The following is a 14,794-nucleotide window of genomic DNA, read 5'->3' on the forward strand; positions in this document are numbered from 1 at the left end:
CCAAAACCCACTGGATTGCTTTAGAAGACATTGATTAAACTACTGGAGTACTTTTATGCTGCCTTTATCTCCTTCAAATGTTTGGTCACCATTCACTTGCATTGTATGGACCTACAGAGCTGAGATATTCTTCTAAAAATCTTCATTTGTGTTCTGCAGAACGTAAGTCATACACATCTGGGATGGCATGAGGGTGAATAAATGATAACAGAATTACAATTTTTGTGTGAACTATCCCTTTATAAGAACTTAAACAGAATGTTCTCTAATGGTTATTTTTAGGTTTTATATGCGTTACCAAAAACAAACCTTCTCAGAATGTTGCAGAGGATTTTGTGGAACAACCCAATAAAGACCTGAAACAAACGTTCAATTTCCGTAAAGAAAACATTCCTGGATAACCAAACACATACCATAATGTCCGTTCTGGGAATGTTCTGCAAACCAAAACCTAACGTTCCCAGAACGTTTTAGGGACCCAAAATAGTTTGTTGGGGTATAAATGTTATAACAAAACGTCCAAGTACCTTAAAGTAATGTTTACCCCAAATAGCCATTATAAAACCATGGCTCAAAAACGCTAATTCTGTTCTGGGTTTTTGGTCATATTTCAAAGGGTCTGCTGTGTTACAGTGTTCAGAGGATGTGGAAGTCAAACAGATCCTCTATTCATCCTGAGGAAGGACCACCAGCATTCAGCATTCAAGAGAAGAAATATGCCAAGCAGGGATGTTCCTATAATGCTTTTCCATGGATTTAAAAAGATGAACATGGACATTACAAGCTGTTACATCATATTCATCTGTACAAAGTTAAAGAAATTAAATAATTGTCTTGTTTACTGCTAAATTTCCTCAACGTTCCTCTGCAAACAATCACGTCCTAAAAGTCCTAAATCCTGAAATCCATAGCATGCAAAACTACCAATTCCTCTGGCATGGATTGACTTTTTTTGTCTTGCACTGGAATCGTGGAGCCGCAATGTCACACGGCACCCATGAGATCGAACTGTGACCTGAATAAATTCACGTTTTGAAACGAAATGGACTGATTTGTGAATCCTAGTCATGCTTCGATGAAGCTCCACCGTTGAAACATTCAGTTTTGTTTTGCAGGTCACCGGGTGTCTTCTGGGCATCATGGGCAGTGTTGCCTTTGGCCCATTGATGGAGATCATAGAGGCGAGAGACGAATGGCTGGACGATGACTTTCCCAGGTATCTATCCATACTGTATATGAGATAACAACAAACATTTATGCATTCCTTCCATCAGATCATCCCAATTCAGGGCCACAACCCCAGGACGTTTCGTCCTCTCCAATCTTGAATATTTGGTTGCATTTGGTCTTAATTAGGAAGGATGCATTTGAAGAAACTACAGCACCAGTGTATACTACATTTGTCACAAAATGTTCCAATCCTCTCTTTTTTATTACTAAATTGAAAGAATTGGAAAATCGTATAGGGTGGGAAAAGAGCATCATTCCTTCAGCCAGTCGTGAGTGAGAAGCTGAATGGAGACTGGAGCAGGTGCAGCTCTCTCCTTACATGGAAAAGAGCCACGTCATGTGACGCAGCGAGCTGCCAACAACACAAGCAGCATCACCAGGAAAATGGAGGCAGGTCAGATTTGAAGAGACGACTGCATTCCCAGAAGTGATGCTTTTTAAACACCTTTAATACAATCAGATTTAATGAGTGCATGGAGTAAAACATCACAGCACAAGAAACTCAGAGAAAAGCTTGTTCTTGTAACGCAGACGGTAAGGGAGAGCGTTGAATGTGCGTGTTTGTGTTTGGTTTGTAGTCTGTTTTTAAGATCTGCATTGATTGAAACATATTTGGATGGTGCATTATTGCTGTCCTGAAACTCACTGTAAAGAATATACATTTGATAGCTTTCCATGCATGCTGTTGTCTTATAAATAACATGATGCCAAATTTAGAACACCACAGTCTATGACTCATGCATTTATTTGTTAGTATTTGAGGATTTCTGTAAATTTCTTCTATGTTTTGCTCTGTTTCTGTGGTCATACTGATTACGGTGTCTTTCAAAAGTTTTTAAAATGTAGCTGTTCCCATTTAAAATGTGATTTCCAGCTTGAAACGTCAACCTCTGCCTGTTAAATAGCATATTTTTATACACAAAAGCAGCAGCTGCAACCCCCAACAGTGCAACAAACCCCCTCTATTTATCTGGGTCTCTGCGTGCTAATTAGCATATCGCAATCTGTTCCAGTCTTAAAGGAACAGTTCACCTTCTGTCATCGTTTCCGCACCCCCATTGCGTTCTAAGCCCGGATGACTTCAGTCACCATTCACTTTCATTGGATCATTTTTACATATGGTGACTACTTACGTATGTTCTACAGAAGAAAGAAAGTCAAATGGGTTTGGAAGTCAGAGCGAGTAAATGATGACCAATCCAGTCTAAAGCCTTTATAATAGTACGAGATGGCGGAATCGTACTCGTTTATCTTCCACAGAGTAAAATAAACATCACCCCTTTCCCGATCCCCAAACATGACCATGAATTTAATAGGAAAACATTGGGGTTTGGAAGCATATCACAGTTTATTGACATACATCAGTCATTTGTGTTGCTTAAATAAATATGTAATGAGTACAAAATAACCAATTTTGTTCACAAACGTTTGCATTCTTAAAAGAAAGTGTTGGATAGGAGGCTGTGTTGTATCGATTTGATGTTGAGTTTGTTGATTGGTTGGTCTTTCTGAGAATATAAGTTGTACCTTTTCGTACAAGCCAAGTCATACGATATCTTACGATTTTGCCATTTAGTTTGTTGTCTTGAGCAGCACTGGGTTGCTCAAAACGTAATCCATTTCAGATGACTAATTACATAGCTAAAATGGTAAGCAAGTTACTTTATGGATTACTGTGGTAAAATAGTAATCACATTACTAATTGCTTTACTTTGAAATTACTTTCTAAAACACTTTTCACAGAAAAGTTATTTTTTTCGCTCAACGAATTTCAAATAATGCCTACACAGGGAACTGGGTATCTCAGCGAGTATTGACGCTGACTACATCCCATGAGTCACAAGTTTGAATCCAGGGCGTGCTGAGTGACTCCAGCCAGGTCTCCTAAGCAACCAAATTGGCCCGGTTGCTAGGGAGGGTAGAGTCACATGGGGTAACCTCCTTGTGGTGGTGATTAGTGGTTCTCGCTCTCAATGGGGCATGTGGTGAGTTGTGTGTGGATCATGGAGAGTAGCATGAGCCTCCAAATGCTGTGAGTCTCCTAAGCAACCAAATTGGCCCGGTTGCTAGGGAGGGTAGAGTGACATGGGGTAACCTCCTCATTGTGGTGATTAATGGTTCTCGCTCTCAATGGGGCGTGTGGTGAGTTGTGTGTGGATCGTGGAGAGTAGCGTGAGCCTCCACATGCTGTGAGTCTCCGCGGTGTCATGCACAACGAGTCACGTGATAAAATGAGCGGATTGACGGTCTCAGAAGTGGAGGCAACTGAGACTTGTCCTCCACCACCCGGATTGATGTGAGTAATGTGTTACAATACTTTTTGACTAGCAAAGAAATTAGCTTACAATATGTAATTACTTTGTATGGCAGAAGATACATTTTTGGGTGATCTATGCCTTTAACAGAATCCCATAATTCTGTGTTATTTTAAGCTAATTGAAATGTTCTTTATTAGGCCACTTCCTGCGGAGGGTGACATGGAGTCTTCCTGTGCCCTGAGTGATGGGAGAACATGTGAGTGACTTTGTTTTGTACGAAAAACTCTTCAGAACATGTTTCTTTGTGTGTTTACGTATCTTAAATGAATAATTAATTTAATTGGCTCAGCTCCCCCAAACTCTCTCCTCATTGGTGGAGCTGGAGGGGGCGGAGCTCATCGGAAGCGACGTACCCTCGTGGCCCCAGACATGAACTTGTCCCTGGACCAGAGCGAAGGTTCCTTGCTCTCTGATGACTTCCTGGATACGCCAGATGATCTGGATATTAATGTGGATGATATCGAGACTCCAGATGAGACAGACTCACTGGAGTTTATCACCAACGGTAACGACCTGGAGTGGGAGGGTAAGACTTACGCTGTGCTTCATGACGTTGGGAAGATGATCATTTACTAGATATCTTTTTGGCCACTGATAGAAAGAAATAATGAAGGAAATAAATATAGAATGTTTCACTGAAATTGCTCCTTGTCTTTCAGATGATACACCCGTCGCCTCGGCTAAAGCGCCCCCTGCTGAGAGTGATACTGATGGAGACGGTGTGGACGGGACAGGTGTCAACGGCCGTTTGTGGAGGACCGTGATTATCGGCGAACAGGAACATCGTATCGACATGCAGGTCATACGACCCTACCTGCACGTCATATCACATGGAGGTACTTCACACATTGAAAATAAGTCATTTATGCAGCTCATGTGCATCTCCTCTGAGTCCTGAAGTCTCTTCTTCTCTTTTTAGGTTACTATGGTGATGGTCTGAATGCTATCATTGTGTTCTCGGCGTGTTACCTTCCTGACAGCAGCTGTCCAGATTACCATTATCTCATGGAAAACCTCTTCCTGTAAGGAAACAACATAATCAGTCAATACAGTACCAGTAAAAAGTTTTGACACACTTCACATTGATTTTGACAGTGATATATTTAATTAAAACACTCTGTAACCAAAAACCCTTTTCCACCGATGGGTTGAATGGTTTTGGGCACAAAGAGTTAAAGATGCTGTTGTCCTCTGGAAGCAGTGTAACGCAATTTTCATCATCAACAGAGTGCTCGAGCACAGCGGCCTGATTTTTCTAAGCGCGTGTACATTGAGTGCGCAGTAAGCCTATGGAATTTTTTGCGCTAGTAGGGGTCCACAAGGTACCAACCGCCACAATTGAGCCAAAAACCAGAATGAAACCTTTAAGCCCAATGGTGGAAAAGTGCCTCAAGATTCTATAATCTTCTTGTATTTTGTATTTCATATATCGTTATCTGGCGTCTCTTCATGCACTCGGGCTGTCCCCACAACTGTCACTCAGGTATGTGGTGAGCAGTTTGGAGATGCTGGTGGCGGAGGATTATCTCATAATCTACATAAACGGAGGAACGCCGCGCAGTAAAATGCCAGGCATTAGCTGGTTGAAGAAGTGCTATCAGATGATTGACAGAAGGTTTGAAATCACTTTTATGCAAATGGGTTTTGTAGAGATATTAAAACAACATTGAGATAAATCTCTCTCAATCTGTATGTTCAGACTGAGGAAAAACCTGAAATCTCTGATCATCACTCACCCGTCCTGGTTTATCCGGACAGTCGTTGCCATATCCAAACCCTTCATCAGGTAAATTGTCAATATATTTGTGCCCTGGACACGTAACAGAACTTTGGAAGTTTGCTATGACGAACAAAACAAACTAGAATGGATGGATGGATGGATGGATGGATGGATGGATGGATGGATGGATGGATGGATGGATGGATGGATGGATGGATGGATGGATGGATGGATGGATGGATGAGATAGGATGGATGGATGGATTGTAGATAGATCAGCAGTAATCAGAAATCACTGATAATTTGTCCTTGTGTCCCTTTACAGCGTGAAGTTCATGAATAAGATCCGTTATGTGCACAGCCTGGAAGAGCTGGAGAAGATTGTGCCGATGGAACATATTCAGATCCCAGAGTGTGTCTTACAGTAAGGAACAAGTCTCTTACGTACACATTTCTAAACAAACCAAACTCTGATTTTAACTTACAAGAACTGACATGATTATTTTTTCTCTGCAGGTTTGAAGAGGAAAGAATTAAAGCAAGAAACGAGAGGTAATCTATTGTATATCACTACCGTGACTTGTTTTTCATAGATTTGATTGTTGTAAGTCAAACCAGAATGCTCTTCTTTCATTAGAATGGAGCAAGAAAAGAAAGAGCAACAGCACCCTGAAAACAAACACAATTCAACCAAACTTGAGAGGTGAGAAGACACATAATTATACTCATAATGCTTTAGTTTTACCTCTACAATTACAACTAAACACATCTGACTACAGGACAACAGCTGTTGAAGATGCTGGACACTGAATGGACAAGCTAGGATGTTCTTGTTGGTGTTGCTCTTCAAAGCTGATCCAAGACCAGCTCTCATATTCCCACATCTGGTCCTTTATCTTTACAAAAGAGGATACAAAACTGGTCTCAGATCAGCAACAAAGAGGAAGCCTTAATTGAGAGTGGTAGCTGAAGGAAGCTGGTTGCAAACCACCAACAGATGGCACTGCACACAGATAAATTACGCTGTAGTCCGTAGAAGACACATCATCATGCAATGTACTGTAGCCCCCTTTGCAGTTGTTGATTTTAAATAGGCTGTTTCCTGCTTTATTGTCACAATTGGTGTCATCCTTAAAGGTTCACTCTGTCATTTTTTCCTAACAAATAGTACCTTTTTTTCAAAGTACCCTAATATTTTATTTTACATGTTGAGATGACATAACCAGATAGATAGATTGAACTAATTTTAGCATGATAACCCCCTATTATCAGACACTTACACTCTCTGAAATAACTAATCATGACTAACTGTGAATCGCACATTTCTAGAATAGCATCAGTAAATCAAGTCCAAAATGACTGCCAAATTTCAGCCAGTGCAACATACAACACAACATATTACTGAGTGTACATTTAAGAATGTCATCCAACCTGCCTTTAATTGATGCGTGTAGTTGCTCAGGATTTAACTGGTGGTGCATGTTGATTTCAGAGCATTGCAACAACCATCTTGTACTTTTCGGTTGTATGCGCCCAGATCGAATGTAACTTCTTTCAGTTTTGCTGGTTATGTTTGCCTGGAATCATCTTTTGGATGTTTATTGAATGTTTCATGATCTTGTTTAATGATCTGCTTCTGAGCTTTTGTAAATGATAAGTCCCAGTTATCTTTGTTTGCCATCACTGTATTCAGCAGAAATATTATTTTGCCAATGTTTGCTATGAAAATGTTTCAAAATTAAACATTCTGGTCTATGATATTTCCACGTATCTTGATTTCATATATCACAGAATCTCTTATGACCTTTGCACAGAAGATCCAAAAAATTATGTCCACTCACAGGTGAAGCGAATAATGTTGATCATCTCCTAACAAGGCCACATGTCAAGGTCTTGGTGTTTTAGATGGTAAGCAAACAATCAGTTCTCGTAGTCAACGTGTTGAATGGAGGAGAAATTGGCAGGTTTAGCGACTTTGACAAGGGTCAAATTGTTATGACCAGACGACTGCGTAAGAGCATCTCTGAAATGGCAAGGCTTGTGAGGTGTTCCCGGTCAGCAGTGGTGACAAGGTGTTGGGTGCCCAAGGCTCATCGATGCGTGAGGGCAACAAAGGCTATCCCGTCTGGTCTGAACCGACAGAATATCTACTGTGGCACAAGTCACAGAATATTTTAATGATGGTTACTGGAGGAATGTGTCACATCACACCCTGCTGCGTATGGATATGCGTAGACGCAGACCGGTCAGAGTGCCCATGGTGACCCCTGTCCACAGTTGAAAATGCCTACAATGGGCACGTGACTGTTGGAACTGGACCTTGGAGCAGTGGAAGAAGGTCGTCTGGTCCAATAAGTCCCTTTTTCTTTTACATCATGTGGACGGCGGTGTACGTTTTTGCCATTTACCTGAAGAAGTTATGGCACCAGGATGCGCTGTGGGAAGACGACAAGCCGGTGTACGGAGTGTGATGCTCTGGGCAATGTTCTGCAGGGAAATCCTGGGTCCGGAAATTCATGTGGACATCAATTTGACACATGCCACCTACCTAAACATAATTTCAGACCAGGTACACCCCTCATGGCAATGGTATTCCCTGATGGCAGTGGCCTCTTTCAGCAGGATAATGTCCCCTGCCATACTGCACATATTTTTCAGGAATGGTTTGAGGCCCGCCCTGCGATGGACTGGCGACCTGTCCAGGGTGTCCCCCGCCTTTCGCCCAATGTTAGCTGGGATAGGCTCCAGCCCCCCGCGACCCTGTACACAGGATAAGCGGTTGACAATGGATGGATGGATGGATGGATGGATGGTTTGAGGCCCATGATGAAAAGTTCAAGGTTTTGCCCTCGCCTACAAATCCCCAGATATCAGTACGATTGAGCATCTGTTGGATGTCCTGTACCAACAAGTCCGATCCATGGTGGCTCCACCTCGCAACTTAGAGGACTTGAAGGATCTACTGCTAATGTCTTGGTGCCAGATACCACAGGACACCTTCAAGGGTCTTGTAGAGTCCATGCCTCAGCGGATCGTCACTTTTTTGGTGGCACGCAGAGGAGCAACAACATATTAGGCAGGCGCTCCTAATTTTTTGGCTCATCTGTATATTAGGTTACTAAGGTTATATATCTGGTTTACTAAGAATTACATTGAAATAAAACTGACTAAAAGAGCAGATGACACCACAGTGGATGCAAAATTCTTTGGGCATAATTATAATACTAGATCTTTGTGATTTGAGAAAAATACCTCAGTACATGCCCTTTGTACTTTAAAGGTGATATATGTAATATTTTTGCCACTAGGGTCACCAAACACAATTGAAGATATAGCTGTATGAGGCAATTAACGGGGTCCAATCATTTTGGAGAAGAGAAGAAAGCAACCAAAAATACCAATCTGTCAGGGGTAAAGTGATTGACTTACTAAGTACTAGGTATTGTGTAGGTATGGTGATGTCAGACTTAATAGAATTAGTGAAACAAAACTGGTTATCATAGTGCCACCTATGGGGACTTCTAAGTAATGGTGTCTGGTGTGGATTTGGGAGTGGGAGTGGGAGTGGAAACATCCTGCCAAATTTGGTTTCTCTACAGATTTGTTTGTTTCGGCCCAGACACTTTTGGGGACGAAAAGCCAAATCGGTTGAGCCAATGTCTAGTTGTAAAGGAATTGTTGAAAGGTCTTGCATTCAGAGGTATTTCTGATTTATACTGATCACATAAATGCCTCATCCCATGACCTAACAGAGTCTATTTCTATACATCTGTTACATCAACAGTCTTAATGACGGAGTGACCGGTCACCCTCGCTTTGATCCAAATAAAGAATGACCCTCACTGTCATGGACTGTTAATTTGGAAATGGAAAACAATTCTACTGTCATAAATTTGACCCATTTTACTTAAGCCTTGACGTAGTCGATCAAATTCAAGTGTAAATGAATATTTAACTTTACATTATCATTGAAAGACAATAACAATACACTCACACTTTACATTTAAAAGTGGACAACATCATTCCCACATGGTACAAGTACAGGTCTGTTATGTAATAACAAAATATACCTCAACATCCAACAATGCATGTGATTTTGCCCCATGCATGACGAACGTCCTGCCCAGGATGGGCTTCTGGCTCCCCTGGGCCTCCCTCTAGAACCACCAGTCCATGGGACCCTTCACCTAAATATCTGTAGGTCCATTCAGGATATCCATATAAAACCTGCTGCATTTTGAAATAACTCACTAAAGCCTTTTAAATGTCACACTGCCCTTTTTTGCTGATATTAAAGGAAACAATGTAATTTACACTGTTGCATTAGTGCTTTTTATATACTAAAAATCGTATGCAACAGGAAACTTAATTCATTTATTTAATGTTTTTAATATTTATAATATTGTGTCTTACTTTTAATATATTATTTGACATTATATATATTTACAGTATAAACAAACTAGTAGTAGGCACTACAGCCCTTTAGCCTATAAGATCACAATCTAATTAAAAGGAAAGCTATTAATACTTATTACAACTTGTAATAATGTTTTATTTTGTATTTTCCGGGAACATCGTGGATACTTATTTTATTTCTGTGATCAATAGTTACAGAACATTCTCAATGTGTGTACTGCGATTGGTTGCCTGACATATTTACCACGCCCTTTTCGTGACGTTAAGGTTTGCTTATATACCCACGTGCACATTTGGTCTCAACGCTTTGGTGACTATAGAGATACAGAAACTGGAAGTTTAATCTCTTTGCGAAACGTTTTCTTTTACATATTTTAGACTTTTTTTTTTGTGAGTCTAAATTATAACATCGACCGGATACAATGAAGTACATCATTGGCATAGGGGGGTAAGTGACATTTAAAAACTGTAATATGAACAACTAGTTGTAATAGTTACAGTATAACCGTTTGGTTTTAATATTTATTAAAATAAAGTTAATAATATAGTAGGTAACGGGTTAATATATTCGTTATAGTCTAATTCATGGCATGCTGGATATGTGTTTAAATGAATCATGCGCGTTGGAACGTTTGTTTGAATATTTGAGCGGGAGATTTAAAATTGTGTGAGCGCCGAACGTTCTGAATATTTTAACGGACACTGGCGCCTTAATGTATTTAGTCATCTTTAAAATGTACATTTCGAATGTTTGAAATGTAAAGTAACATTTTCTGTTATTCAGCTATTCAGAAGAGTTGTCTTGCATTGTTATATGTCATTATAAATCGTATTTGTGCCTCACCATCATCAGCTTCAATACAAAAGTGGAAAATTGTTACTTTAACGACGATGAAATATGCTCTATTATATATATATATATATATATATATTGTATCAGACACGTGGACAATGAACAATAATGTAAACCAGGGAAGTTTGTTATCATAAAACAGCTGATGAAACCATCCCGCCATTTTAGTCATGACACAAATATACGCGATTAAACAAAAGATTGTGCTATTAATTTGTATGCTTATGTTTAAACGGTCTGATTAATTTTAACATAAAATTTTTATTAACTTGATTTTTTAGTGTGACTAATGGTGGTAAAACCACCCTGACGAACAGGTTAATAAAAGCATTACCAAACTGCTGTGTGGTTCACCAGGACGACTTTTTCAAGGTGAGTTCAACTTAATTTAATTCAGTATTTGTTTAAGTCATTCACTCTTGGTGGTTAAAATAAAAGCCAGTATAATTTACATTAGCCCATGGATCCATTCTTTGCATTATTCATTTTTGAATGAATTACACTTTTTTTTCTTCCTTCTTTTAATTGAATGTTAGTTTAGTATCTAGAGGTTGACCGATAGTGGATTTTGCCGATACTTATAACTAAGGTGGTGGATAACTGATAAATCGGCCAATTACTTTAATAAAAATGACAGTTTATGTATGTACACATAAGATATGATTGGAGACACGGTAAATGCGCTGATGAGGCATGTTTCCACATAGTTGCGTTTTTCATTTTATGCCCTCTCTTTAATTTAGATACTTGTTTACCTAATAAATAAATAAAAAACTCGTGCTCAACAAGCTATGTGACAGGATGTGCGGATTGACAACTTGGAGAGCATGGGAATTGGGGAGGGAAAAAAAGAAAGATTAAGCAACACGGAAGAATAAAAAAAAAAAACTATTTGCAGCTATCGGCATAGTTTATTTACCGATAACCGATTGTGCCAAAAAGCAACTATCGGCACAGATATATCGGTCTACCTCTAGTATCTACTATAATTAATGCAACATTTAATATCATATTATTTTTATTGAATTACTGTATGGCTTTCGTAAACAATAAGTAATTTAAGGGATTATTAATGACTAATTCTAAAAAAAATAACAAATGTATTTTTTTGCTTGCACTTTAATTTGGCTCCTTTTACATAAGTATTTGATAAGGGGGGTCTGTATATACGGCACGCCAAAAAAACTTGACTGCTGATGCAAGATCAGTTTACTCCTTTACAATGGATAACTGATTTTAGAACAGCAGATTGGCTGTTATATACATGACCCCAAACATAGACAATGAGTTGCTGCAGTGTTTTATTGGTCACTGTTATTTCAGTCACCGGATCAGATAGCGGTTGGAGCGGACGGCTTTAAACAGTGGGATGGTAAGAATATATAACCGATGGAGAGAAATAACTCATTCCACGACTCGCCCTCCCTGTAACAAAGACTTTAAAATGTTCCTCCCATCTCATTTTCATTCTCTCCAATTCAACTTTCATTGTCAAATTCAGTCTTTCATTGAAAGTTCTCGTTCTGCTTTTGTAGTGATCACGTCTTTGGATATGGAGGCAATGGTAAACACCATCAAGGGCTGGGTCGAGAACCCAGTCAAATTTGCCCGCTCTCACGGCATCCAGGTGATGCCGGCCACAGAAATGGACGACCCTGAGAGCCAAATGCACATACTGATCGTAGAAGGATTTCTACTGTACAACTACAAGTGAGTGGCACATTCAAGATTTTGGGGCCCAAACCCCATGAATGGCTAAGATTAGATTCTGGGAATGTATGGTGACATGCTGCATTGAGTACATCAGTGCACATGACGTACAGCGCTGTTTGGGCAGGTCACGTGACGCCCTGCATGGGTGTAGATAAGGAGATGTGCTTGGCTATTGGCCGATGCATTGGACTAAACCAGCTGATTTTGACAGTCATATAAATGTTCGGTAATCAGGAACTTTGCACATAGAGTTCCAAATTATATGATTATGAGAAACTAGTGTTAAAGCCCTTTTTTATCTTAACTTTGACATCTTGTCTTGCCCCAAACAGGCCTTTGGTGGACGTCTTTGACAAATCATATTACATAACCCTCCCATATGAGGAGTGCAAGAGAAGAAGAAGGTGCGTTTAAGAACAATCAAACATGTACGAATGGAGCTAATTATGGGTATCCAGAACAAACATTGGTTTATATCTTGTTCTTTCAGTACAAGGCAGTACACCGTTCCCGACCCGCCGGGGCTCTTCGATGGTCACGTGTGGCCCATGTACCTGAAACACAGACTTGCGATGGAGAACTGTGGTTTGCCAATTGGTACGTACTAGGACGTTCAGGCTGTTGGCTGTTGGTGTTCAGGCTGTTGGTGTTTAACTAAAATGCGCAATGTTTCAGACGGGTATTCATTTTGTGTCATCTAATTCCTCAGAATACCTGAACGGGTTGAAAACAAAAGACAAAATTTACAATCAGGTCTACGAAGACATCCACAACACGCTCCTGAATCGTTTATAGGTGAGTAAAGATTCAGTAGAATAATGATGTGCTTTATTTAATGGTAAAATGATTTGTTTAATAATAGTATTTGTGTTTTTTGTCTTTCAGCAGGAGAAGTCGGCCTTCGAGCATCCATGTACATAATTGTAAATACGTATCTTACTTGAGGCCTTTTTTTTTTACTTGCAATTGTTTTGTAAATAATATGATGAAATTGTAACTTAAGTACTTTGAGGACTTTATTTTTTTAGAACTATTTTGTGGACTTTTATCAGGTTTTACGGTGTCCTTTTTCTGACTTTCAAAGCACTCCTTAGTGACTTAATCCTGGAAACGGGTCTACTTGTACCAATAAACATGTGCTTTGACTAATTTACGTTTGTCAGTCATTGATTCGTCACACTGCTCTCAATAATGGTGCCTTTTACATACGTAATGGGCTGTATGTCATATACATGTTTGTTTTAGGCTTTTTACTGAATCATGTAGATTAAATGAAAGACTTTGCCGCATTTTCAGAACATGATTTCTCTTGTATTATGTTTAATTCTGGTTGTCAACCTTTTCTGGCTTTTCCGAGATGCACTCCACCCAGAGTTATAGTCACCCCAAGAACCTTGTGTATGTGTGTATATAAGCTTGATTTTATCAAAAATTATTATTACTTGCTATCCTTTGCTATGTTCTGGATTCGTATTGTCCAACAGACATATATTTTTAAGTTTTAACGATGGACAAAAGGTGGTTGATTATTTGTTTTATCAATAAATATAAAGAGTTTAAAACTTTAGAACAATTTAACCACATTTTTGGTACCAAAAGACCTAATGTTGAATGCCTGAATATAGGGAATTTGAGGTTAACTATCTTTAATGGTTTAAACCAAGTGTGCCGCACAAGCCCTCAAAAGTGAAGCCAAAACGTGTCGATCGCCCCCCGGTGACTGGTCCTAGTATAGGTCATAAACCCCGCCTCCCCATGTTATTCAACGGGACGTGAGACTAAGTAAACAATTAAATTACACTTCACATATCTTTCTTCCAAAGATAGTTTCTGTCATTTACTGTCGTTTCTATCACGTTGATGTAATTTCAAGTGTTTGTTTTCAAAATAAGTTTGTTTTTAGTTATTTGATGCTATAAAAACGCTGCTGTGACATCATGATTGACAGATTCTCTGAGCGAAGTAGTCACTGAAGCACCAACAGACTTTTTTTCGGGATCTGAGGAGATTGGAGCTTTAAATTTAATATCTAAATTTATCTAATTAATTATTTCAATTATTTTTTGCGATTTGATTCAGCGAGAGTGAGGGCGGGGCCTTGATTTCGCGGCTTTACTTCCTGCTCACTACTGCGCAGGTCTGGTCCCGAAATCGCAACTGCGCAGACTCAAGTCCCAAGATGTCAGCGCCATATCGGGACACTGGCGGCTTCAGTTCTCACCAATGGAAAAGAGCGAAGGGGCGTCGGACATCTTTTTTTACAGTCTATGGTTTAAACCCATTAAATGCTCTGAAAACATGCACTAAACGTGAATTAATAACTAAATATACAAGAGAAATATTTAGTTGCATATGGGATTCAGTCTTATGAAGTGTATTACTCAACAGTGCCAATGATTAATGTCCATGGGTTTAATGATAAATAACCTGACGTATCGTTCTTTGGTTTCATTTTTCAATTTAATTAGCTTTCATTAAGCCGTTGGATTATTCTGTTAAATAAACATACAAACTTTAAATGCATATGGTGATCCCTGTAATCAAA

At 39.4% G+C, this 14,794-nt stretch overlaps 2 protein-coding genes across 3 annotated transcripts; both read left to right on the plus strand.

Moving 5' to 3' along the window:
- The first annotated feature begins 1,610 nt into the window (after positions 1 to 1,610).
- Positions 1,611 to 7,014, plus strand: LOC127641279 (caytaxin-like). 2 transcript variants are annotated; one of them, XM_052124180.1, is made up of 11 exons: positions 1,611 to 1,764; positions 3,686 to 3,744; positions 3,838 to 4,074; positions 4,208 to 4,384; positions 4,468 to 4,570; positions 5,032 to 5,163; positions 5,248 to 5,334; positions 5,593 to 5,691; positions 5,784 to 5,819; positions 5,905 to 5,970; positions 6,047 to 7,014. In XM_052124180.1, exons 2-11 carry the CDS (start codon positions 3,708 to 3,710, stop codon positions 6,075 to 6,077), a joined length of 1,005 nt encoding a protein of 334 aa, XP_051980140.1. In that variant the 5' UTR covers positions 1,611 to 1,764; positions 3,686 to 3,707; the 3' UTR covers positions 6,078 to 7,014. The 2 variants fall into 2 exon arrangements, with proteins under 2 accessions (XP_051980140.1, XP_051980141.1); XM_052124181.1 differs by having other exon boundaries at positions 3,838 to 4,053.
- A 2,977-nt stretch (positions 7,015 to 9,991) lies between these two features.
- LOC127641161 (nicotinamide riboside kinase 2-like) lies at positions 9,992 to 13,419 on the plus strand. Its single transcript, XM_052123965.1, has 8 exons — positions 9,992 to 10,131; positions 10,818 to 10,908; positions 11,860 to 11,908; positions 12,072 to 12,246; positions 12,582 to 12,653; positions 12,740 to 12,846; positions 12,959 to 13,044; positions 13,135 to 13,419. Exons 1-7 carry the CDS (start codon positions 10,106 to 10,108, stop codon positions 13,042 to 13,044), a joined length of 606 nt encoding a protein of 201 aa, XP_051979925.1. The 5' UTR covers positions 9,992 to 10,105; the 3' UTR covers positions 13,135 to 13,419.
- The last annotated feature ends 1,375 nt before the right edge of the window (positions 13,420 to 14,794 follow it).

This window comes from Xyrauchen texanus, chromosome 50 (genome assembly GCF_025860055.1).
Source record: "Xyrauchen texanus isolate HMW12.3.18 chromosome 50, RBS_HiC_50CHRs, whole genome shotgun sequence".
NCBI lineage: Eukaryota > Metazoa > Chordata > Actinopteri > Cypriniformes > Catostomidae > Xyrauchen > Xyrauchen texanus.